Source organism: Pyrus communis, chromosome 8, assembly GCF_963583255.1.
Source record: "Pyrus communis chromosome 8, drPyrComm1.1, whole genome shotgun sequence".
In the NCBI taxonomy this organism is placed as follows: Eukaryota; Viridiplantae; Streptophyta; class Magnoliopsida; order Rosales; family Rosaceae; genus Pyrus; species Pyrus communis.
In genome coordinates, this window is record NC_084810.1 from 674,409 (window position 1) to 699,793 (window position 25,385).

The 25,385-nt window shown below is 37.3% G+C and overlaps 2 protein-coding genes across 2 annotated transcripts; one reads left to right on the forward strand and one right to left on the reverse strand.

The window, feature by feature from the left end:
• Nucleotides 1-1,377: 1,377 nt before the first annotated feature.
• LOC137743474 (probable pectinesterase/pectinesterase inhibitor 7) lies at nt 1,378-3,506 on the reverse strand. Its single transcript, XM_068483373.1, has 2 exons — nt 2,453-3,506; nt 1,378-2,257 (listed from the first exon to the last, which is right to left on the reverse strand). The coding sequence occupies exons 1-2, from the start codon at nt 3,468-3,470 to the stop codon at nt 1,566-1,568; spliced, it is 1,710 nt and encodes a 569-aa protein (XP_068339474.1). The 5' UTR covers nt 3,471-3,506; the 3' UTR covers nt 1,378-1,565.
• A 13,230-nt stretch (nt 3,507-16,736) lies between these two features.
• LOC137741567 (pectinesterase) lies at nt 16,737-21,471 on the forward strand. Its single transcript, XM_068481262.1, has 3 exons — nt 16,737-17,696; nt 17,947-18,107; nt 20,392-21,471. The coding sequence occupies exons 1-3, from the start codon at nt 16,816-16,818 to the stop codon at nt 21,087-21,089; spliced, it is 1,740 nt and encodes a 579-aa protein (XP_068337363.1). The 5' UTR covers nt 16,737-16,815; the 3' UTR covers nt 21,090-21,471.
• Nucleotides 21,472-25,385: the final 3,914 nt, after the last annotated feature.

Here is a 25,385-nt window from a genome sequence, read left to right on the forward strand (position 1 = left end):
CCTATTGCAAGAAGGAGTAGTTTGGATGAGCGGCTGAGTCGAAGAAGTCCCAATACGATAAGGGGTTCTAGTGCAATATTGGATTTTCGATCGGCAATGAATACGACCTGAAAAGAGGGTGAGTTCAAAGTCCTGGTAAGAGTAGGATTGGTCGAGATAAAGTTGGATCAAAATAAGAAGTCCTAATCCGAATGTGGTTTCAACTTGATCTTGAGGAGGATTTGTTGCTATAAATAGAGGGAAGAGTGCATCATTCAAGCCCCCTCCAATTCAACATACAATTGCCCTGCGCAAACCTCTCAAACATCTTGAGAATTTTTATTTTCATTTTCCGCCAACACATCTTCAGTTTGGATAAACAGCACTGTGAAGGCAACTGGCGAACATCTTCAGTTTGGATAAACAACATTGTTGCCATAGAATCAGTCGACCGAGGAGCACCTTTAGTTTGGATAAACAGCACTGCGTCGAGGCCGACTGGTTATCTATCCAAGCCTCGGTCGAGAAGGGTTTCCGAATCCTTATTGGCAGAGGTCATCTTATTAGTCTTCTCAGCAAAGTAAGGTGTTACAAGTTACGACATTCAGCATATTGAACACCGAGTGATTTTATGATCGGATACTCACAAGTGAGTTTCAAAGTTCGGCATTCTGACGACCGAACCACATTTACCATCAAGATATACATCTCCTTTGAGTATTTGTGTACATATAGTCTGGTGTCGATTCGACGTGCTTATACTCTCACGAACATAATCACTGTGACTGAATTCGGCGCCGACGATTTGTGAACTTCGCAGAACTAGCAGCCTTATCTTCAGGCTCGAGAATCCAAAGGCTGAGACTTGTTCCTTCCTCGGCCACAATTGCAAGATCAAGAAGTCAGCAACGCGCTCAACGCAACATCATTAACAAATTTTACTCATCGGCCGACGAGTTGGCATGCCCCGCATCAACCGAAGGACGTAGTTAGCTCATTAGTTACTCGGCCTGCGTGCCACGCAAGCTTTGTAATTTTTAGGGTCAACAGTTTATTACTTAAATTTTTTTATTTCAAGTTGATTATAATGTAACTTTTTGTAGACAAAAAAAAATGGATCAAATCATATTATGGTTATATTTTTTGCTAGCCCACCAGTTTAAGAAATCCTATCTCCGCCTTCAATTATAAAATAAGTGAACGACATGATTGATATGTCTAAACACTACACCATAGCGTTTAAACTCATGCGTTTTCTTAGCGTTTTCAGAATGTTATAATGACAAACACACTAATAAAACTTTATTAGCAATGACCAAGGTAAGGTGCAAACTAATATTTAGATGTATTGCTTCATATGTGACAGATTGAATTAAGATGCATCACGAAAGTTTCTTCCAACACGATTGTTATAAAGTCAATCAGTTAACAAAACAAAAAATAAAACCGTTTACGATTTAAAACCCAAGTTGTAAATTGAGAATTCCTAATTGGGCATTACATGTTTATCACTTCACTATAAAAAATGACAAGGAGAAAAAAATTGTAAAAGAGAAGAAAAAATGGGTTGCAGTCCAAGAAATGTCTCAAATTAATCCGCCGGTGTAAGGCACTCCGGTTTGGGGCAACCAGTTATCTCCCAGCAAGAAATTAGTCACCGTGAAATTAGCGGCGTCGGTAGAATTAATCACATGATAACCGGGCCACGTAACTCTGTTTGTAGTGTTGGATCCGGGTCCGGTGTTGTTGTACTCAGCGTAATACAACGTGCTCAGTGCAAAATCTCCATTCCACTCTTGCCAACCAACAGGATCCACCACGCTATCAATATAAGACTGCATGTAAACTGTCCTAGAATACTCCTTCCATGGCCTGCCCAAATAAGTCCGTGTACTGCTGTTGCTGGAGGCTAAATCGTCAGCAGCACGAATGGTGCAATTGTGAATTGAAGTGCCCGTGTTTTGGTTCGGGTCGGTTCTACCCTGAGCCGTGATGGCGTTGAACTGGCCGCTCATTGGAAGGCGGGGATATATGTTGCAGTTTTGGAACACAACAGCAGCATTTCCAAATATGAAGTCTACGGTGCCGTAGATGTCACATTCTCTGTAGAACTGCCGAAGAGAGTGTGTGTATAATGTGTCTTGGTAGGCTTCAAAGCTACAACTGTAGAATGTGGACAGATCCGCCCCATTTCGGACTGCGACTGCTTGGTGCTTGATTGCTCCCGCGGTGTTGCGGAACGTTATGTTCACCGCTATAAATCCAGGTGCAACCACAGCTGCAATATTTATCATATTCAATTACTTGTAAGATACTAATTCAGAATTATGTTGATTTTATAAAATATGCACATAAAAAAATTTGACCGTTGTGTATGGTCAAATAGTAAACTTGATTACGATCCTAATTCACGGTTTGAAAATATAACAAAGCAGCTTGCATTTTTCATTTCTTGTTTAAAAATATAAGTTACCCAATGTTGCAGAGTTGAAAGTTGTCCATCCATCTACGACGCTTCGGTTGCCGGTGATAATCGTTTGGTTAATGCCGTCTCCGACCATCATCAAGTACCTCTTATTTTTAGCCACTGAGACGTACTCTTCATAAACACCGGCGGTGACATAGATCAAGAAGTACCCATCAGTTGGTGCAGAGTTGTTTGGAGCTGCGGCAATGGCGTCATTGATGGTGGAGTAGTTGCCGGTTCCATCCTGACTCACCGTCACGATATCACTCACCAACACCTGATCGTCCGCCGTCTCCGTTTGCAGCATTTTCCGCTTGCTCACGCTCTCGTAAACGGCACGCGTTTTGCTCGACATCTTCAGCGGCAAGCGTCCGTTCTTGAAGCCGCGCTGCATCCTACTGGGGCGCCACGCGGCTTGTTTCTTCTTTTTGGGAACCCACCCTTTGGTAAAAAGTGCTAGCGAAACGCTGTAGAATTTCGTGTCGTTTTTTAGCGGGATGGAGAGGCCGTTTTTCAGACTCCACGCCGATGCGGCGGACTGAATGCCGTCGAAACACGTTTGCTGGTTGGTGAGAATGGCGCTTAGGAGGGTTTGGACGTCGTCGGCTTTGAGTGCGGGAAGGGTATTGCTATTGTTATTGACGGTTTCAAAACTGTTCAGCAAAAAGTCCATGTTGAGGCCGGCAAGCAGTAGGCAGTCCTCGAGGGCTCGGACGGCGGTAAGAGACAAAGTGGAACTCCGTTTGAGATACTTGTCGACTAAATTTAAGAACTTTCGCGATTGAGACAAGGACTTTCGGACTGAGAACCGGCCGTAGTAGTAGACATTTTCGGCGGTGTTGTTGCTGGGGAGGACGGATTTGCAAAAGGAAGGGTCGGGGGTGGATTTGCAAATGGTTCCGGTGGAGACTGGGGTTGAAGAGTTATCTGCAGCTAAAGATATCGAGGCAAAGAGTGGAACAAGAAGGATGAAAAATGAAGCGAAAATATGGAGGGATGAGATGAGCTTAGAATTATAAGCCATTTGGATTGGAATTTGAATTAGTATTGTATACTACTTAATGGAGTTGATGATGGATGATGGATGATGGGTGATGGGCTTGATCCATATGTATATATATAGGAGGCGAGAGGGAGAGGGAGGTGAATTACTTTTTGTGGATATTTGTATTTTAATTTTTGAGGTCAACTGAATTGTAATACTGTGTGCAAACAAATGCGCGTTTGATCTGGGACTTGATGTTATTGTGTGAGTTTGCGAGCAACACCCATGAATCAAGCAGTTAGGCAAATTTGAATTTTCTAGTTCTACTACGAAGTGTCCAACTTACTACTTAGCAGTTCGAATTTTATGCAAGATTTAATTGTTACAAAGATATATTAGATCTCTATATGCAAAAATCTAACAGTAGCACGTACAATAAAAGAAAATTTCCATGACAAGTGTATGTACTTGAGAAAATTAAGTGGTCATCCTAGCCTGCACTCATCCAGTAGAATGTTGTGGTCTCGTTGTGTTAGCGAGGGAATATTTGGGAGCACAGGTGCTAGCTTGCTAGGTTTGTTGCCTTTGTGGCAGATTTATACCAACTTTTCTTAATTCTTGTGGTGATCATGTAAGAGTTTTAATTTTTTTTCTTATTGCGTGAATTTATCTCCACAAAAAAAAAAAAAAAAAAAAGTATGATTTTGACAAGATATTACCCTTTAGTAAGTACTCTTTAATTTGTCTTTGTATGCTTCTCACAGTAAAGTCACTCTATCATTTTTGTAAAAGAAAATAACATAAAAGGTTGAGGATTAGTTGAGTGAGTAAGGATTGTTCTCTTCGCTAAACTAAAGCTCAGATTCGACCCGCTATTGGCATCTATTTTGGTAAGCAATCTACAAAAAAAAACAAAAAAAGGCCTAAGGTAAGTCCTAAAAAAGGTTCGAATATATCCTAGCCTTGAGATGGGTTAGCCTCTTCCCTAAACTTTATTTGACCAAAAATAAAATTTACGTAAAAGATATACGATTCCTGGAGTGTGATTGTCCAATTACAGTTCCTAAATTAACCTTAAGCTTTCACTGTATTTTGTTATTTACTTAGAGGTTAGATGCATTGTGGCATTTGTCAACGGTGGGGAAGGTGCCAAGGGGATTGGTGACATATATCGAATAGGTCAGATATCAATCTCAAGGCATGATTTGTATAATCATTTGATGAGGTATATATGCATGTAGGAACAACTTTCCTCCGAACAATTTGTCGCATTTACTACTTCAAGAATTTTTAATTCGATATTCTTCTGATAGCTAGTGGCGTTGTTTTAAATTGGATGTGAAATTATTGTCAACTTCCCTGAAGATATACCATTATATCCTGCTAGCTGATTAGTAAAAACTAAAAGAAGAGTTCATTGCAGTTCCATTGGTGACGGTGGATTTTGTCTATATTTGCTTTTGCCACGTTGCATTGACGAGCGACGGCAATGTGAACCCTACGTGTCACTTATGCTTTGGTTTAAACTTTGAACAATCATAATAAAAATCATAGGATAATGTTAAGTTGTTAGGGTTGGCAAATTTGGGATTTACATCTTTAAACAAGCGTTAATGAGAGGATCTAAGTTTGGAAGGATATACTTTCACGCAAGTAATAGTTAGTTCTAATGACATTACCATTCAAAATACGTCTTTAAAAAATGCACACATTATTCACTAACAGACAATTATAACACGTGACATATTTGATGAACATGAGGGAATCTCTCATTTGAGAGTGAGAGGTGATTAATCTTTGTTTCCTCTTGATCTTAAGTTAAGTCCCTATCTATATTGACTTGCTAAGCTAATGAAGTGTATGAACATAAGCTATATATATTCCAAGTCAATTGACCAGAAACGTATGCAATCTGTAACCGCGTTGAAAACTTAACCATTTGGAATTTGACAAATTCAAGATCTTTCGAAGACGGTGGAATTAGACACCATACCCTGTGCACAAGCCCTTAGCCATTTGGGGATATAAATATAAGTGAAGTGACCAAGTCAATGTGTCTAAGTTGGCACTCCCAAGTTAAAACCTTCCTCTTGATGCGGAAACATGTGCTACCTAATTAAGCTTATTGCAAATGGAATGAAGCTTCCCGCAGCTTCCTCCAAATCTAGAATTCCAACTTTTTTATGTTTAACTTTAATCCCACTTGGTTGATACTTGTCATAAAAATATAATGATGATTAACAAGTTTGCCACCCAAATTACGAGAAATTTTTATTGTACCAAGTAGTTAAAAATACAAACAACGTGGTGTATTATTTCGCATGTTATAATAAAAGGAAACAATATAGTTGATATGTATTACTTTTTGAATATATTATACTTTAGATGAAATAGCACAATTATGCGGTCACAATCCAAATACACCTAAAATTTTTTTAGGGGCTAATTAATTAAGGTCAGGAACACCTTTCATTCCCAAATTAATCTTAAAATCTACTATATTAATAAATAATGCTTGAGAAGAAATCTAGTCGTTAGGAGTAGATTAAATTAACAGGTATAACTAAAGTCAAACCCTTTGGCCAAATTGATCAAAGTTTATTGCATGAAATATAAGTTTGAATTCAAACGTTAGACTTCAAGGTACGCACCATCTATCACTTCAATTAATTTGTGAGAAATATCAAATCGTTTGTCTCCATAAGTCATTTGATACATATTTTTTTGTTTTTTAAGAAATAGTGCGATATTCATTAAAGATTAAAGAATACGTACAAACAAGTAGGATAAGGTGCTAACAATGGACCTTAATAAAAACTTTGCACGGGATCTCAACTCGGTCAAAGAGAAAAAGAGCGTCCCGCACCAAAATTAATGTTGAATACTATCCTTGAAAAGAATATCAGAGATTACATTTGGTGGTTCTTCAAACCAAGAAATTTGACTATCTAATGTTGATCGGAGTGTTGTGATTCGTTTTTCTTTTTTTTTGTTTTTTTCCTCTCGTCCCTTTGATTCGGTAACAAGTTCTCATTTTAAAAATAGACAAATAATGTACATTCAACCTCTTTGTTTGCCTCCTTCAAATACGGGGCAGAACACCACATGTCATTATACAATTAGAGGGAACTTTTTTTTTTCAAATGTTCCTCCAATTGCATAATGACATGTACTATTTTGCTCCATGTCTTGAACACACTGAAAAATCTCTCAGAAATGCACACACTAAAACCAAGAACAAAAAAAAAAAAAAAAATTTGAAGTATATTTGAAGTTGTTTTCACCATATAACCTTTCTTCATCCCACATTTCTTCTATGTAATTTGTCTATATCTTAAAAATAAAAAGTAACCAACCCATACAGTATGGGTACTGCTATTAACACACGTCTTTTTTCCCACCTTCTGTTAATTTATGTTATTTAATATTCTTCAATTCATTTGTTTCAATGGCCGAAAATTAAAAAGTGTGTTAAAAAAAAGGATAAATTGCGGTTTGACCCCCTGAACTATCACCCCAATTGAAATTGACCCCCCAAACTATTTTTTTGGTAAATTAACCCCTTGAACTATTTAAAATCAGTCAATTAACCCCTTGCCGTTAGATTGCCGAATCAATTCCCTCAAATTCAAAGGCAAATTAGTCATTTCATCATTAATTGTTACTTGTCAGATATAACCACCAATAAAATTTTGATACATGGACATAGTAAAAAAACATATAGCATAATGAGAAAACATAAAAGAAACCAAACGTTTACATAACATACTATATCACATTGTCATTACACATTATTTTGCTTTCAAATGTTATAAGTTCATTGATGGTTATAGTTGACAAGTAAGAATTGATGAAGGAAAGACTAATTTTCCTTTGATTTTGATAAAATAGTGGATGGAATCTACCAACAAGAGGTCAATTGGCTGATTTCAAATAGTTTAGTGGGTAAATTTACCAAAAAAAAAAAAAGTTCATGGGATCAATTTCAACTGGAATAATAGTTTAAGGGGTCAAATGGTAGTTTATCAAAAAAAAAAATTAAATGTATGGATATTGTGACAACCTGACACACCCCGACCGAGATCGGAGCATGCTGGCCGTCACACGAGGGTGACGTAGCCATGTGCACGTGCGGAAGCCAATAAAGTAATAATAATAATAGTACGAATAATTAAAAACTAGCATACAAAGTACTAAACAAGTGCTAGCGTAAGTGAAAGACAATTTCAGAGCAGGTCTACAGCAGTCCAAAAGAAAAGTTGCGACATAAGTACACCCGAAGGTGACCCTACGCTGGTGAGTATCTGTCAGAAAAGCCGGGAGAATCCTCTGGGAATACCACCGAAACTGCTAATCAACTAGAACCTGGAGGGGCTCAAAACAAAAGCGTGAGTGGGCAAAACAAAGCTCTTTGAAAACCATTTAGCAAAATACATTCTAACCCCTTGCCGTAAAATCTGTATACTTCCCAGAAAATAAACATATATACGTATGTATAAATATGCCAAACATGCTCAAGGGTATGCCAATCATGCTCAAGAATATGCCATGACAAAGCCTCATAATGAAATGCAAGTGCTCAGGTATAAATCACATCAATAGCATAACATCTGGCAGCCGGAGTCACCTAACGTGACCTGTACGGCTGCATATAGAGCTCAAATCTCAAACTCAACAACTGAACCTGCCCACGAGTCGGAACCACCTAAAGTGGTATGTACGACAGGCCTAGGTGTAATATATATGTACGCTCTAGTGCTACGATCACGTGAAGGCTGTGCGAATAATCGCGGGTCACCTACGAGTCGGAACCACCTAATGTGGTCTGTACGAAAAGACTGTGCACCTAACTTGGATCCAAGCTGAGCGTGTGGTGCGGGAGGTGAACATCACGTGAAGGACTGTGCCCTACTCTGGGTGGGAGCACTAACACCGGGGGTGCAGGTTATGAGCTCTCTAATCATCTCAAACCACTACTGAAATGTAAACATGAATACCACTTACCTGGCACTTACCTGTGCGTCCACAGCACCCAATATGCATATGTTTATGCATGCCACTACTAATGCATGCAATTATGCATAAACGATAATAATAAAGTGCATGGCATAACATAACTAACCCTTATTTAAACAATTTCTGGGAATATAAATGTATATAGGTATATACGGAAAACAAAAGCCCACTCACTGGTATGTGGAAGGGTCGTAGCCCCCCTGCCTCGAGTGCGAACGCTCGTCCTCGGGGTACGTGTCACCTATATGCGAAATAACTATAAAAACGTTAACTTTAAAGCACATAACCAACTTCTCATACATTGCTCAAAATGGACAAATGAATATACCAACGTGCTCTACACAACCTCAGGATCACAACCATATTTTTAGAAAAATTTTCCTCCGCCGCACGCGCAGGCACGTGCGGCGCACACTGACGGCGTCAACTGACGCCGTTAGGAATATTCCGTCAGTTTTGACAGATTCCGTCAACGGCGTCAGGAATATTCCGTCAACTCTGACGGAATATTCCGTCACCTTCTCCGTTCAGTCTCCGGTGCCGTCGCCGGCGCCGGAAAACTGGAAAAAGTTCAAACCTTGTTTTCTCGTTCGTTTCTCAACCATTTTTCATGATTCTTGAACCAAATTAAAGCCCTAGACTAGTAGAATCACGTTATACAACTTTTAAAAGCTAAAAACCACGCGATCATACCTGTCTCAAAACTCAAAACTCGGCTAACTTCGACCACGGTGATCCCGACGTCCAAAATCGTCCAACGAAGCACTCCTAGGCTCCTCGTGACACCACCAAGCTACCTACGAGCTTAGAAATCCCAAAAACTCAATGAATAATCTTTGCATGAACAGTACACGAATCGGCCATTGTCAAATCTACGTGAAAACGAATGATTTCTCACCTGAAAATGGTATGGCTGTGCTCGCCTCGACCTCACGAGTTCAATGGTGTAGTTGGTTCCCTCGATCTGTGATGATTTGAGGGTTCTTGGTGTGTGTTCGTACGTTTGAAGGAAGAAGAAGAAGAAATGGGAGTACGGGAGAGAGAGAGAGACAGGGAGAAGACAGAGGGTGAGGGAGAGTGAGATAGTGTGTGTGTGTGTGGCCCTACACTTGCCAACACCACACAAAACAACCAAAAACATAACGAGACGAACTAGGGGTAGAAAAGTCATTTCACTAGTACGTTTTAATAATCCCGGGACGGGATGTCACACAACCCGTTCCAAATTTTACGTTTTTATTTTATTTTAAAAGCGTGAATTTACGAAATTGCCCCAGAGGCAAGGACTTTGACTTCCGTTGACCATTGACCTGAGAGATGTGGGACTTATTCTTTAAGCATATCCTCATAGTACTCTTTGGTACGAACGTATAGGCGAAAGCCGTTTGCGAGTCCGGATTATAACGGTATAGTTACAGACGTTCGAAGTTGGTTATTCAAGGTTTAGTGTTTATTTAAATTAAATCCCCACTTTGTGGGGGAAGCCCAAAATCAGAAATGGAGGGAGGAAAGAGAAAAAAAAAAAAAAAAAAAAAAAAAAGAAGAAGAAAAGGAGGTGGTTTTCGTCCACCCGCACCCACCGCGGGTCCATCTTCCAAGGCCGATTCCAGCCAACTCCGGTGGATTTTTTGGATGCCACCACCACCATCTTGAAGCTCTCATTCCCCTCTACAAAACCCACCCAAGAACCACCTTGATTAACCATGGTATGGGGCGGTTTGAGGCCACGAAAGTTGACGAAAATCAATGGTGTTCCGGCCACCCTTTTCGATTTTCCGGCAAATCGGCAAAGCGATGGCCGATGCCACCACTTGGGCTTTGTATCCCATCATCCCAGGAGCAAAACCCAACCAACCTTGACCCCGTTGGACCACCGTAGACGACGAATCGACGTCGGGAAGTTTTAGGCACCCGCCGGCTTTGTGGGAAAAATTGATCATCTTCCATCCACTTTTGTACTTCGTGGCAGGTATGAAAGTTGCTCCACTCACTGAGATCTTCATTTCTGTGAAGTTTGAGAATTTTTGGAAATAGTTGGATTTTCCGGCGAGTCGGGGCGGCCGACCGCCACTCGCGGCGGCGCGTGGCCAGTGGGTCGCCAATGCTAGTTTTAGGCTATGTCAAATGTCTTGAATTCAGTTTTGTCATTTGAATGACGTAGGTTGGTAATTGGAACCTAAATTCGTTACGATACGTTACTTGATAGAAATGTGAATCGATGATCCGACCGTTGGATCGTCACCAAAATTGGATACATTATAATACGTAATATTTAAAGATCATAGGAATTTATGGATCGGGAATCCGACTTACGGATCTTCCTGAATTGGATTTGTAAGTTAGTAAAATAAATGTTCACGGCCACTTGTTTTATGCAATTGGCGGAGATCTGACCGTTGGATCGTAATGAAATTTTAATATGTTATTCTAGAAACATATTGTGGATCGTTGGGAGTTGCGGATTGGAAATCTTATATGCGGATCATCTGGGTCAAGTTATACAGGGTTGTAAACCCTACCGTCGATCTTTGATCGACAGTTGACTTGTGGTTAATGGGTCTCAAACTATTTTAGAACGTCGTTGAGGTTGTGTTTTATGTGAATTACCTATTCTTCGGATAAGAGTTATGAGATGTCATTTGATAATTGGTCACAGGGACCAATCATTCAGGACGCCTCGATGTGTGTGCTAGAGAATAATAGCGTGGACTCCAGGTGAGTGGATATTTTCCTTTTTATCGTACATATTGTTGAGAGTTCTATCGACACTTTTAAATTGATTAGGTATATTACCTTCGTATAATTATTGTGAATGCTTGAAGTACCTATATGAACTACGAATGGCTTGATCCCTGTCTAGGGTACGTAGGCAGTCTAACGAGACGTTAGATGCAGCCATAAAATATTTGAGACAAAAGCCTTGCTTGGGAAATTGAGTAATGCGAAGGAAATTGGTAAATGCAAGTTTTAGTTTTATGAATTAGTTTGTTAAATTAGTGTTAATTGGGTTGTCATGGATAATTATCCCTGAAAATAAGTAGTTTGGGTGTAGGGCGTTATTAATTGTACACTTCTCACTGTATTGTTTATAATTGAAAATGCTACGACATGGTTGAGTATTAGATTGCATCATGGTATATCCATATGTATATTACTTGCATATAATTATTGGGAATGCTTTCAAGTGCAAAGATGAACTTAGGACACCCAGGTAAGTTCATGTAAGTTTATGGTATTAGTTGAATCGATTGAGTTATAGCATGACTACAGTTATGAATTAGGCAACTTCGTTACTGTCGTACTGGTTGCCATGAATTCCACATGTCATATTGAGATGCATTGAGAGCTTATAAACCTGCACCCCGGTGTTAGTGCTCCCGCCCGTGGCCAGGGCACAGTCCTTCACGTGATGTTCACCTCCCGCACCTTACGCTCACCTTGGATTCAAGGTAGGTGCACAGTCCTGTCGTACAGACCACTTTAGGTGGTTCCGACTCGTAGGTGACCCGCGATTATTCGCCCAATCTTCACGTGATCGTAGCACTTGAGCGTATTTATTTACACTCAGTCCTGTCGTACAGACCACTTTAGGTGGTTCCGACTCGTGTGCAGGTATACTTATTGAGCTATTGGCTAGCCAGGATTGATGGGATATGGATAAGTCGTGCATGTCACTATAGGTGACTCCGACTTATATGCTAGCTATGATTGATGAGATATGGATAAGTCGTACAGGTCACTATAGGTGACTCCGACTTATATGCTAGCCATGATTGATGAGATTGAGATATGAATAAGTCGTACAGGTCACTATAGGTGACTCCGACTTATATGCTAGCCATGATTGATGAGATTGAGATATGGATAAGTCGTACAGGTCACTATAGGTGACTCCGACTTATATGCTAGCTAGGATTGATGAGATATGGATAAGTCGTACAGGTCACTATAGGTGACTCCGACTTATATGCTAGCCATGATTGATGAGATATAGATAAGTTGTACATGTCATTTTAGATGACTCTGACTGATATATCACTTTGTATTGATTTAGTTCATTTGGCCTACTTATTAATGTATGGTGGAGTTGATGGCAAACCGTGGTTTCGGTCATTTCTGAGTATGGTTTGGATATATGTATATATGTTGTACTGTCTTATGGAAAATGATACGGGTTTTACATTTAGGGGCATTACTTTTAGAGAGGTAATAACTTTAGGAAGCTTGGTTTTATTGCTTACTCACACCTTATGTTTGGTGCCCTCCAGGTTTTAGTTGCTGAGTTTGTATCGACATGAATTTGTGGCGAATCTTAGTATTGATGGATATTTTTTAGGGTATGATTCTTACCCATACTACTGTACCTTACTTATGCTCTGACATCGCGTGTGAGATGGGTTCGCTCCCACTCGTAGCGCACTCTGGTACTTAGACACTTTTAGATTCAAATTTATTCACTTTTTATACACTATCACATTTTATGGCTTCGTCACCTTCCAGGTGTCGGCCAGCACAGCTCGATTCAGGGTCTAAGTGGACTTTCTGGGTCGGGGTGTGTCAGATATCACCATCACAACCTTTCTCGAACATTTTTGCTTTGAATTTTCTTTTTTTTTAGCCGGTTTCACTCATTTAAAGGTAGATCTCGGAAATCCAATAGTTTTTTAGATTTAGGATTTTTGTTGTTGTCGACTTGCTCTTTTTGAGTATCTGTGTTGTATTTTCTTTTGAACTATACTTATATTGGGATTGTCTTTGGACTTTCTATTTCATGTAATAGTTTTTTTAATTAATGAAAGTTTCTACAAAAAAAAAAAAAACAAAAAAAAACAAAAAAAGAAAGAAGAAGACAAAGGCTCGTTCACTCACATGGTGTATTGGTACATTTTGTTAAAGCCGACAACGTTTCAGGGATATTTGGTTAGCGACAGAATTTCCTTCCCTGACAGCAGGCCATCAGTTTCCTTGTTCAAATAATAGGACTCTCTCTCGGTTTGCTTACAGGAAAATCAAATTAATAGGAACTAATAAGAGAAAATTAATCTTCGAGCTAACTACAACTACAAATTTAGGGATTTGGATCCTTGCTGGATCCCCTCCTTGAGGATTCTAGAGATCAACGTACGTGGACCGTTGATCAAAAATCGTGTAGTTACAAATTTTTTCATTTTTATATTTTTTACGTAAAACGAGATTACTTTACTTTTAAAAATATAAAAAGTATTTAATTGTGACTGCATGATTTTTTATCAATGATCCACATGCGTGATCCTTAGGATCCTCAGGGAGGGGATCCGGTGAGGATCCAAATCCCAAATTTAGGATAGTGCTATTCACACATATTTTTACTTTCTGCAGATCCTTACTAATTTTGCGTCATTAATTTTCTTTAATTCATTCGATTCGACGGTAAAAAAATAAAAATAAGTATGTAAATAATATTATTTCAAATTTATTATACGGTCGGAATAATTGCACTTTGAGTCTTCCAGTCCACCATGTGGAAATGTACTAATTAGAGGTCTAAATCACAATGTACTAATGATTGTAAAAACAATGAACGTGAACACCATCAACTTGTAATCTCCTATATATACACCAACAGATTCAATCACATCAGACCAATACCGTCGTAGGTGAGACTAAACAACATAAAGTTTTATTGTTTTATGAGTTGTACGTGTTGAACGGATGACGTGATTCATCGTTCGGATGTAAGAATTTTCTCCCTACTTACAAAAAAAAATTAAAAGTTTAATCTTATTTCAAACACTACTGAAAAGAAAAACATTTTAATATGGAGTGGTGTTATTTACAAACATTTTTTTTTCTTTTTAACGCCATATTTTTTAATGTATCGGGCACATAACCCAGTACATAAAGTGTAATAATACAATTAGTTGGAAATTTGAAAAAGAAAATTTCAACTAATTGTATTATGACACTTAATGTATCGGGTTGTGTTCCGGGCACATTGATAAATTTTTTCTCCCACACACCTACCATTAGTTTCTGTCGTTTAATCATCTTCAATTATTTGATTCGAAAAAAAAAAAAAAAGAGTATTTGGAATATAAAAAGAGATGTGTAGATGTCACTATTTTTAATCATTAAAAAACAACAATCTATTTTTTGTTCGGAACACTGATCGTCAACACAGTTGAGGACAAAGCTTGTACTGCATATCGTGCTCCAAACGTCAGTCGCCAAGCATGATTCATCGTGATGATGGGAATTTCACCATTACAGCCCTTGTCCAGGGGTAACCATCTTTAACCTGCACATTCTCTTTCAAATTTTCAACGGCTTCCTCGCTGGTCCTTCTCATGCATGTGCTCAAAGTGAAAGGAAAGTGAAATTGAGGGTCAGTCTGAAACGTAATTGCTTAAAACGTAAGTGTTCTTCTACGAAGTGTTTGTTTAAAAGTGTTTTTAAAATGATTAGAAAGTTTTTTGGTGAAAATATTCTTATAAAAACGTAAGTGAATTTAAAAAAAAAACACTTGAAGTGTTTATTGGAACAAACACATAAATAATGCTTGTTTAGGGAGCACTTTAATTGTTTTTGGAATCCAAAAATATTTTCTCTATAAAAGTTTTTAGTTATTTTAAAAACACTTCCAAATGAGAATGAAATATATCATAGTTTTAATTAAAAATACAAGTGTTTTCTAAAAAAAAAAAAAAAAAAAGGACAACATTTTACATATATGTGCTTCTTTCAAAAAAAAAAAACTTCAAGTGCGTTATTTTTCTTTTTATTGAACATACTTCATGTGAGATATTTTATCAAGCAGTTATAATAAATACTAGCATATGGGCACACACAAAGTGTGTGAAATTTTTTTTTATTTTTGTTTTTGAAATAGAAGGAGAGAGGAAGAGAGTGATAGAGAATGTGGGAGTGGGAAGTTTTGTTTTTTTTTTTTTTTAATTAGACATATGTTAGGATTATATGTAGGTGAGGCTTTGAAAAACAAAAACAACAAAATTTTGTTGTGTAAAATTACATTTATGCCCTAATTTCTTATTCATGTTCTTTTTTAATTAGAGAGTTAAACTGATAATTTCATAGGATTTTGGTTGACAATGAGTATTTTATTAATTAGTAGAGATTTTCAAATTTTATAATAAATATTTTCAAAGTCGTCTTTGGTGATTTTAAAGTGTTTTCAATTATTTTGAAATTACTTTCAAACAAATCATGACTAAATATATTGTTTGTTTTTATTTATCCTTCTTTATTTCGTCATCTCCCTCTAATACCTTTCTTCATTCATCCATTGTCAAATTAGCTGTAAGCAAATAAACAAGAGGCTTCTAAAAAAATCCATAAAAAAGGAGAGTAGAAGTCAAAAGTGTCGGTTAATTTTGGTAAAGATGATAACACTCTGCGTTTTCACTATTATAAGAGCGTTACAAACATTTTTCTATTAATGCACGGTGATCCACAAATAAGCACACATTTATTACCAATCATTTTCTTTTATAAGGAAGATATTCAAAATTAATTTAATTGTTTTAATTTGCTGAAAAGAAATTTTGATATAGGTTCCAAATTACTGTAATTATTTTAATTCATGAAAATATCTTTAGATTTTTTAGTCAAAATGATCCTTATGATTGGCATAATTCTTCACTTTGGTATCTGAGATTTGAAACAAATAGAAGTGGTTCATAAGTTTGTCCATCATCAATCATTTTGGTATTTCGTGAAAACTCTGTTAAATAAGGATCAAAATAACAAAATGACCTCAATGGGCCAAAATGATGTGACAAAAATTGAGGATATTTTATTATTATTTTCTTATTTAATAAAGATTTTTCATCGAATAATCAAAATGATTGATGGTAGACAATATCAAAGGGGAAATTTTTCAATGTGATCGGTACATGGAGATGGGATGATACATTACGTGTCACTGTACAAATTGTGGGATATGTGTGTTAAAAAGTTAAGAATTTTAAAAAATAAATTTCTCACCATTTATATAAAAACACGGATGTACCACTCGTGTTCCAATCACAGTAAAAAATTTCTCATATCTGAAACTAATTATATTGGTTTCAAATATCAATGACCAAAGTGAAATGTTATATACTTTTATTATGCAATAAAGATGTCACCGTACTTATGGCTAAAAAAGTCATATTTTTATTATGCAATAAAGATGTCACCGTAATAATATTCTGATTATGTGACAAGATAAAATCCATGACAATATTCTGATTAGCTGATGATAATACCGTCATAATGACATTAGTTGTCTCTTTGTTTTAACATTCATCCTCCAGCCGCCTATATTAATCCTTCCTCCCCCCCTGCATCTGTCTCCCATTCTGTTTCTCACAAACACAAGTACACAGCCATGTCCAATCTAAGAAGAACAAAAATCTTGCTCTCAACATTGTTTCCAACTTCAATCCTCTTCCTAATCCTACTCTTTTCAAAACCACATTTCAAAAACTCAAAGTCAAAAAGCCCAAAAATCCATTTCCAAAACCACATTCAAAAACAGGTTCTAGAAACAGCCCATTGGGCATGCCAAGACACACTCCACAAATCCCTCTGCCTCTCCACCCTCGCCACCTTCCCCAATCTTGCCTCCAAAACCCTCCCGCAAATCATCTCCTCCACCGTCTCCCACACCGTGACTGAAGTCAAAGCCTCCTCCTCTAACTGCACCAGCATCAAAAAGCAGTTCAACAAAATGCTCAGCTCGCTTCAGCAGTGGCCTCTCGACGACTGCCTTGAGCTCCTCGACAACACAATCGACGAGCTCAAGTCAGCCATCTCCGACCTCTCCCCCAACAAAAAACTCAACTCCAACCTCTACTACCACTTGAAAGCCCTACTCAGTGCTGCCATGACCAACCAGTACACGTGTCTTGATGGTTTTAGTGCTAACGGGACTGCTCCTCGGAGTAGCAATATGGGAATTGTGAAGGGCGAAATTGAAGGTAGAATAAATACAATCTCACAGCACGTTAGCAATGCGCTCGTTATGCTTAAGAAGATTCCGGGAGCTCAGAAGTACGAGTACTCTGAGACGATGAAGTCGGAGATGTTCCCCGACTTCGGACCTGCAAAAAAGGGGTTCCCGAATTGGGTTTCACCGAAAGATCGAAGGTTGTTGCAGTCCTCGACGAATGAGACAAAGTACGATTTGGTGGTGGCCAAGGACGGCACTGGAAACTTCACTACCATCAGCGAGGCCGTCGCTGTGGCTCCTAATTCAAGCGCAACCAGGTAATATTTTACATAATTAATTTTGGGCTGAGTGCGACTAGGTTATAGACAACGATATTTTGTATTGATTTTCGCACACTCGCTTTATTTTTCTCATCATTAATTTTCTCACCGCGTGCGATAATTATGACTTTTTTTTTTTATGCAAATGATAGTCTTGTTTGAACTACTTTAGTACATAGAAGAAGTACATACGCTCTAAACAATGTAACCACACTGATGTATATAATCGCTATCTTTGTATCCGTAGGTTTGTGATATACATAAAGGCCGGGGCATATTTTGAGAATGTGGAGGTTGTGAAGAAGAAGACAAATCTGATGTTTTTGGGAGATGGGATTGGAAACACGATTGTGAAAGCCAGCCGGAATGTAGTGGATGGGTGGACTACTTTCCGATCAGCCACCGTCGGTGAGTATTTCTTTTTCTCTTCTTCTCAACTAGCTAGCTAGTGCTTCAAATTATTAGGTTGCAAACTTTTGAAATCAATACCAAAATAGAAAAAAAAAACAAAAAAAACTTTGAATTAATTGTCCTAATTTGAAATAGATTGGCAGGCTGGTGAGGGTTGTCCCACGGTGCATGTGATGTTATATAATCGAGCATTGTCTTAAGTCAGATCTTTTAATGTGTCCAAAACATGAGTCAATAAATCATGTATTGCTATAAAAGTGTTAAGATATTTATGTTAAAAAATTATCAACTTAAAACATAAAATTCCTCTTCACTTATATAATGACACAAAGTGTACCATCTGTGTTCCGAGCACAGCAAAAAGTCTCTCCTTAAGTCAATTGTACGTAGGACTCGTATTATAATTGTAGGACCATATGCATCTGTACATATATATTCACAGCCACAAAAGAGCCAAAAACAAATTCCTTAAAAAACAAATTCCTTAAATCCCATATGCGTACATTCTAATAAACAAGAGCATAGTACATTCCACACCATCGAGATTTGGAGTTGGTTTCAACTTGTGCTGAGAGGTTTTGAATTTCAAATATTGCAACTTAAAGTTCTGAAATTTGACAAATTTATGCATTTTGTTAAGTTGACGGTCTGGTTAATTATTTGAAGTAATAGCGTTGGATCTACTCTTAATATGCCATCAATGTGTTCAATATATGTAGCATGCATGGTTAGTGTGGTTCCCGCATTGTCACTTTAACAATTAACAGTTGGCCGTACACACTCACCTAATATAAGGCGTAAATTGGTGAAATGTTAAAACATTAAGGTGTAACGTGAAAAATTGAAATAGTGTAATCAGTTATGAAATTGACTCGAAATTTTGATAACGTAAAATGTACTTGGCTCAATAAAGAATTAGATTAAATTACTTCTTAAATATGTAACAGTAACTTGCTATAAAGGAGCTTAATTAAGGGTGTAATCATTGAGATTAAACTTGATTAAACTTTTGAATTAAAGGACGATGGATAACTGAGTGGACTTTAGCCAGATTATTAAGTGTCGGTGGCTCCGGTCAGGACCCTACTTTTGTCATTATCTTGCCCGTGTTGCGTGGTTGGTAGCATTAGAAGCGCGTAGCAACATCAATTTGTCGGACAAAATATTATCATCTTTTTACTCTTTTAAAATCAATAATACAAGAACTAAAGATCCAGCTGATATATATATATATATATATATATATATATATCTCTCTCTCTCTCTCTCTCTCTCTCTCTCTCTCTCTCTCTCTCTCTCTCTCTCTCTCTCTCTATATATATATATATATATACATACATATTATATATATATATATATATATATATGTCTCTCTCTCTCTTCATCAATAATACAAGAACTAAAGATCCAGCTGATATATATATATATGTCTCTCTCTCTCTCGATATATATATATATATATACACACATATATTATATATATATATATATCTCTCTCTCTCGATATATATATATATACATACATATATTATATATATATATATATATGTCTCTTTCTCTCTCTTCATGAAAGTAGTATTTTTACTTTAAACTATATTAACAAGAAATTATATCCGTAACACAGTGATTTGAAGGAAAATGACATCACTACAGCAATGCAGTCAGAATTTTAACTTAAAACGAGCCCAAAAATCTCAACATGAAATGCTCTTATGATCTTACAAAAAATGTCGTGGGATAAGCAACTAACCACCGTTGTTTTAAGTCTAGTATGGTCATCCTCATCACCCTTTTCCTGAAACCTAAACTCCAAACCTCTCTAACTTTCTTCCTCTCTCCCTTTTTCCCTCTCTCCTTCCACCGATTCTCATACCAAAGTCCTCTTCAAAGCTCACAAGCAGCAAATTGTCTGAACTTCATAAGAACCACAAACCTCATACCAAAGTATTATGGCTCCTGAGGACATGCTTATTCATTGCCCATCTTAGGGCTCCGACCAACGTTTTTACTTTAATTTCTTTTATTGTGTTTGATTTGAGGTTTGATGAACGGTTCTTGTGCCTTGATCCCCGGGATCCCAGGGACGGGATCTGGAGGATCCAAATCCTTTAATTGGGCCATGGACCGTGTATGATTTTCTCTAAACCTACTAAGATGGGCAATGAATAAGCATGTCCTCAGGAGCCATAATACTTTCTTTGTTTTTTTTTCTCCAATTTAATTCAACTATGCGTTCTCTGATCCGTTTCTGAAATGGGGTTTTTTTTTTTTTTTTTTTCAGCTGTGGTAGGAGACGGATTCATCGCCAAAGGAATCACATTCGAAAACGGAGCCGGCCCAAGTAAACACCAAGCAGTCGCCTTAAGAAGCGGCGCCGACTTTTCCGCATTCTACAAGTGCAGCTTCGTCGGCTACCAGGACACTCTCTACGTCCACTCCCTCCGCCAGTTCTACCGCGAATGCGACGTCTACGGCACCGTCGACTTTATCTTCGGCAACGCTGCCGTCGTCCTCGAGAACTGCAACCTCTACGCCCGCAAGCCGAACGAAAAGCAGAAAAACATCTTCACCGCCCAGGGAAGAGAGGACCCGAACCAGAACACCGGGATTTCCATCCTGAATTGCAAGGTCACGGCCGGGTCGGATTTGATTCCGGTGAAATCGAATTTTACAACGTATCTGGGCCGTCCGTGGAAGGAGTACTCGAGGACCGTTTATCTGAAATCGTACATTGATGATTTGGTGGACCCCGCTGGATGGTTGGAGTGGAACGGGTCCTTTGCGTTGAGTACGTTGTATTATGGGGAATATTTGAACCGTGGACCCGGTTCGAATACGAGTGCGAGGGTGACGTGGCCGGGTTATCGGGTCATTAATAGTTCGGTTGAGGCAAGTCAGTTCACTGTTGGAGAATTTATACAGGGAGGTAGTTGGCTCAAGTCTACCAATATTCCTTATTTTCTTGGTTTGACTAGTTGAGACATTGAGAAAACAGACTAGCGTGCTCTACTCTTTTTAGAATGTCACGACATCATCTCGAGCTAGGAGGTAGATTGCCTGCCTTCTGTTTGAGTGCCATTCTCATCTCCTTCTATTTTGTGCGGTCACAGTTAAATTACGTCAATATTTTATATTGAGTTTTTTTATAGAGATAATAAGACAAAAAACAATAGGAATATAAAATGTTGACGTGGTTTAACCGTGACCGCACAAATAGGAGGAGATGAGAATGATGCCCAAACAAGAGGGTAGACAATCTGCCTCCCTTGAGCTAATAGTGTGATCTACAATGTTGTTATGCGTGTTCTACTTTCATATATCAATGTTGTTGAGTAGGGGCCCAAATTCATAATTATTAGCATTTTTATGACTTAATTCTAAAACATGAATGCATATAAGATTGGCATGATCTTTGACGTAAGTACATCGACTTCGAATTTGTAGAGTCTTCAAATGTTTTACGTAACTCCAAATTAAAATGTGCATGCAATATTCAAAGTAAGCAGATCGGTTTTATTGAAAGGGTTTTAGTTTGAGGTCGAAGCGATGCTACTGTCGAGGAAAAAACCTCGCATGCTCGGTTGCATGTAACGGATGTCTTACATTTACAATATCATATAAACAGTAAATATAAAGTGTATGTGAGATCGTGTGAGTTTTTTTCTATAGTATCTGCATTTGTCAGTTCATAAAAGAATTATAGCACGATTCAAGCAAGAAAACCGTGAAAGGTGGGATCCCAAATGGGAATTTAGGTCTTTTCCGGACTTTAGTGTTTCGAGCCTAAGAATTAGGAAACTTGAGCTCTTAATTTGTGAAAAAAGAAATCCGAACCTTGAATTGTCCAAATTACTTAATCTTAAGACTCCAAACAATGAGATCCGGAGTTAATCTCTAACCCCAGTTGGAGAATGATGAAAGGTGAGCTGAGAAATACTATTTGGAAGAGGAGAGGGCCGCAATGATGAAAGTGGTTGCACCACATGCCTGCATGCTCTGGTTAGACCTGCTTTTCCCACTAAATTACAATCTTAGTGTCTATATTTATTTAGGGTTTCTAGAAAAGACTTGACAAGCCATAGTACATGACAAGATTTGGAGAAGAAAAGTAAGTTCTATGCCACGACAAGAGTAGCCTCTTTTATTTATTTTGGTGGCGAAGTCTTCTTTTTCCCCTTTAAGGTTTATTGCTCAATATTAACACTTTCCAAACCCAGAAAAAAAAAAAAAAAAAAAAACTTTGTTCAACATAGAGGTGCATGCAACGACTTGAAACTTCTACTTACTAGATGTCACATTGTTGGTATGTTAAGCTAATCACAATACCAATTCCACATGCGTAGTAATGATCGACTTTCAATGTCGTCAGCAGCATTAGGTGTACGAAAAATTTCTCGTAGAATATAAAGACTCAAAGAATTAATTAACCTGCTATGACCAAATATCATTACTGCAGAAGCTGGAAGATTAGCTCCAAGACATTTATTAAGGATTAGAAACTTATTGAAGAGGGCACGTTGAAATCGACTGGAGGATTAGAAACTTATTGATGAGGGCATGTTGAAATCGACTGGAGAGCCCTACACATCCGATTTCGTTTTCATGAAACTTCATTAACCCTAATCTACAAGGACGGAGCTAGTATAAACCTAAGGGGAGCGGATGCCCCACTAATTTAAAAATAATGTATGGTTGCATTCCAATTCTCATTAACTAGCCATAATTAAACTACAATTAAAAAAAATTGGTAGGCAACTAAACTAGTCTACTGTTTTTGGATCCCAAATGCCCTACCTAATGACAATTTAATTAACAATTAATTTAATTGTGCCTCCCCGTTTTTCTAACCCTAGGTCGTTAATCCACACAAAACTCATCTCACCACGTATGGCAAAGCAATTCCAGTCCTCAACTTCTCCAGATTTTTCCTCCCCTTTCATTCAACCAAAACTCAATTGAATTTGGAGTGTTATAGACAGTTGGAGTTCAAGTAATCAATTATCAAAATTCAACACAAGAATTTTACTTCACAAGGTATTTTATACGACTTTACTTCATTAATTTGTTTTTGGCATTTCAATTTAGAATTTAGTTTTCTAATTTAGAGATCAATGGATGAATGATAACATGATTATTTTTATATAAAAAGATATTTAATGGTATTGGTAATGATATTGTTATGCAACGCTTTCAAAACATGAAAACGATTCGATAAATATTGTAATATGTTGTATGAAAAACTTTATGGATTAATATATTAGTATTTTGGTCAATAAATTCTTGAGATTTTTAAATGTCACTTTGTTGTTTGAGGATACCCCTGCTCATACAAATCTCTAACTTCTTCCCTGCTAATCTAACTGATTAAATACTTTGAATTTTAAAAGACAAAGGAATTAAAAATATATAAATGAAGGATTTGATTGCATATGCATGCATCATACAAGATGATCAAGCAAATGTGTATGTTGAATAAAGTAAAAAGTTCTATATTAGTATATAAATTCTATACTAATCAATGATTAAGTATGAACAATATCAATACTATTAGTAGTGGACCGCGTCCCGTTTCTCTGAAACTTCAAAAGTGTGTGTGTATGTTTTGGTGTCAGATTTTTCGGTCATCGTTTATTCAAACTTTGTGTTTTACAGAGAGGCGATGCATGAGTGATGAGGAAGGTGATAAAGATGAACATGCATGAATGCATGCTTTAGTTTAGCATGTGGGGAGGGGCACCACCACGCGATGATACAAATAGGGGCACCACCACGCGATGATACAAATAAGCCCATTTATAAGAAACATGCTCTCTCGCACTCACCCGTCAAATCTGGGCCATCGGTTTCTGACCTGGAAGAAAAACTGAACAAGGTCCATTATTGGATAGATAGATAGATCAACATCTATTCTTTCCCGTGATTGTTAATTCCCTTTCATCCAACCTCTTCACTCTTACACATTATGTTCGACTACATAAAACTTGTAACTTAATAAAGATTCATTTAATTTAGATTTTTGTGCATGTCACGCCATGTTTTTAACTTAAAAGAAAGATATGGCGTGCTGAGAAAATTCTAATTATACTTAACTTTCTTCACTTGATCTTGTTGGAAAATATTAGTATTTAAGTTTACTTTAATGTTTGGTTTTCTAGGCTTAGCCCGTTAGCATTAGGGTTTCGGTTTCTTACCTTTTAGGGTTAGGGTTAGTTTAATATAAATAGCATGTTTGTTATTCATTTGAAAATAAGTTAGTCACGGTGTAGCCTCTTGAGATTTTGTAGCCGTTTCGGCATTCTTGTTTGTTTAATAATATTCCTATTATTTTGTAGCCTTGGTTATCGCGCACTCTGATATTCAACTTTGCTCTTATTTATTAATATGATTGATTATTTAACATATTTAATGTATAAAAAAGTCATTAAGGTTTCAGATAATTTAATACTTAAAATCCAAATTATTGAAGTGATTAACCAATACTCAACTATACTCCTAAATTTTCTAAGGTCTCTTTGTGTTGAAATATCGCACAACGGCAAGATGAAGGAGAAAAGAAGAGTTAAAGTATTCCAAAACTCTACTGCAATTACTACTGAAATCTTTTGTTATAAAACCCCACATTTGTCGAACTGTGCAAGTGGCAATTAACAAGTTATGAATAATATCAATTGTTGTCGAAAGTGAGCATTTACCCCTCTCTCTAATAATTTGACACATTGTACATCCTAAAAATAACTAATCTTTTCATAAACACGAGATCAAAGTTGAAGAAAGAACATCAGACCTCAAGTTTTTCTTTAATTAAAAAACCATATTCCTTTATGACTACACATATGCTCTAGAATACGTAGGCTTCATCATATTATCTTTTGCTTTTGTTTGATTCTTGACAAGAGTTGGATGCTGTTTATATAGTTTCTAAAGTTGCTTCTAAACTTTTGGCTTTGAGTTTTCAGTGGCACACTCTAAAGAGATATACACTTGGTTGCACTTGAGTTCTCTATCGTTAAAAGCAACACTCTTCTAAACTCTTTGCACTACTCCAAATTTCTCCAACTATATATTTCAGCTCCAACAATATCAATGACATTGCAGTAAGCCGGCTTTGAACTAGGGTTCAGTTACAATACAAACATTTGAAAATACCGTTATACACATTGTATTTACATTGACACATTTATGATTTGTCGAATACACAAAATAATTAGTCATTTGTAGATATTTGTATCTAGTACGTGATTGTATCCTAAAAAATCGATGAAACTAAGCAAAATC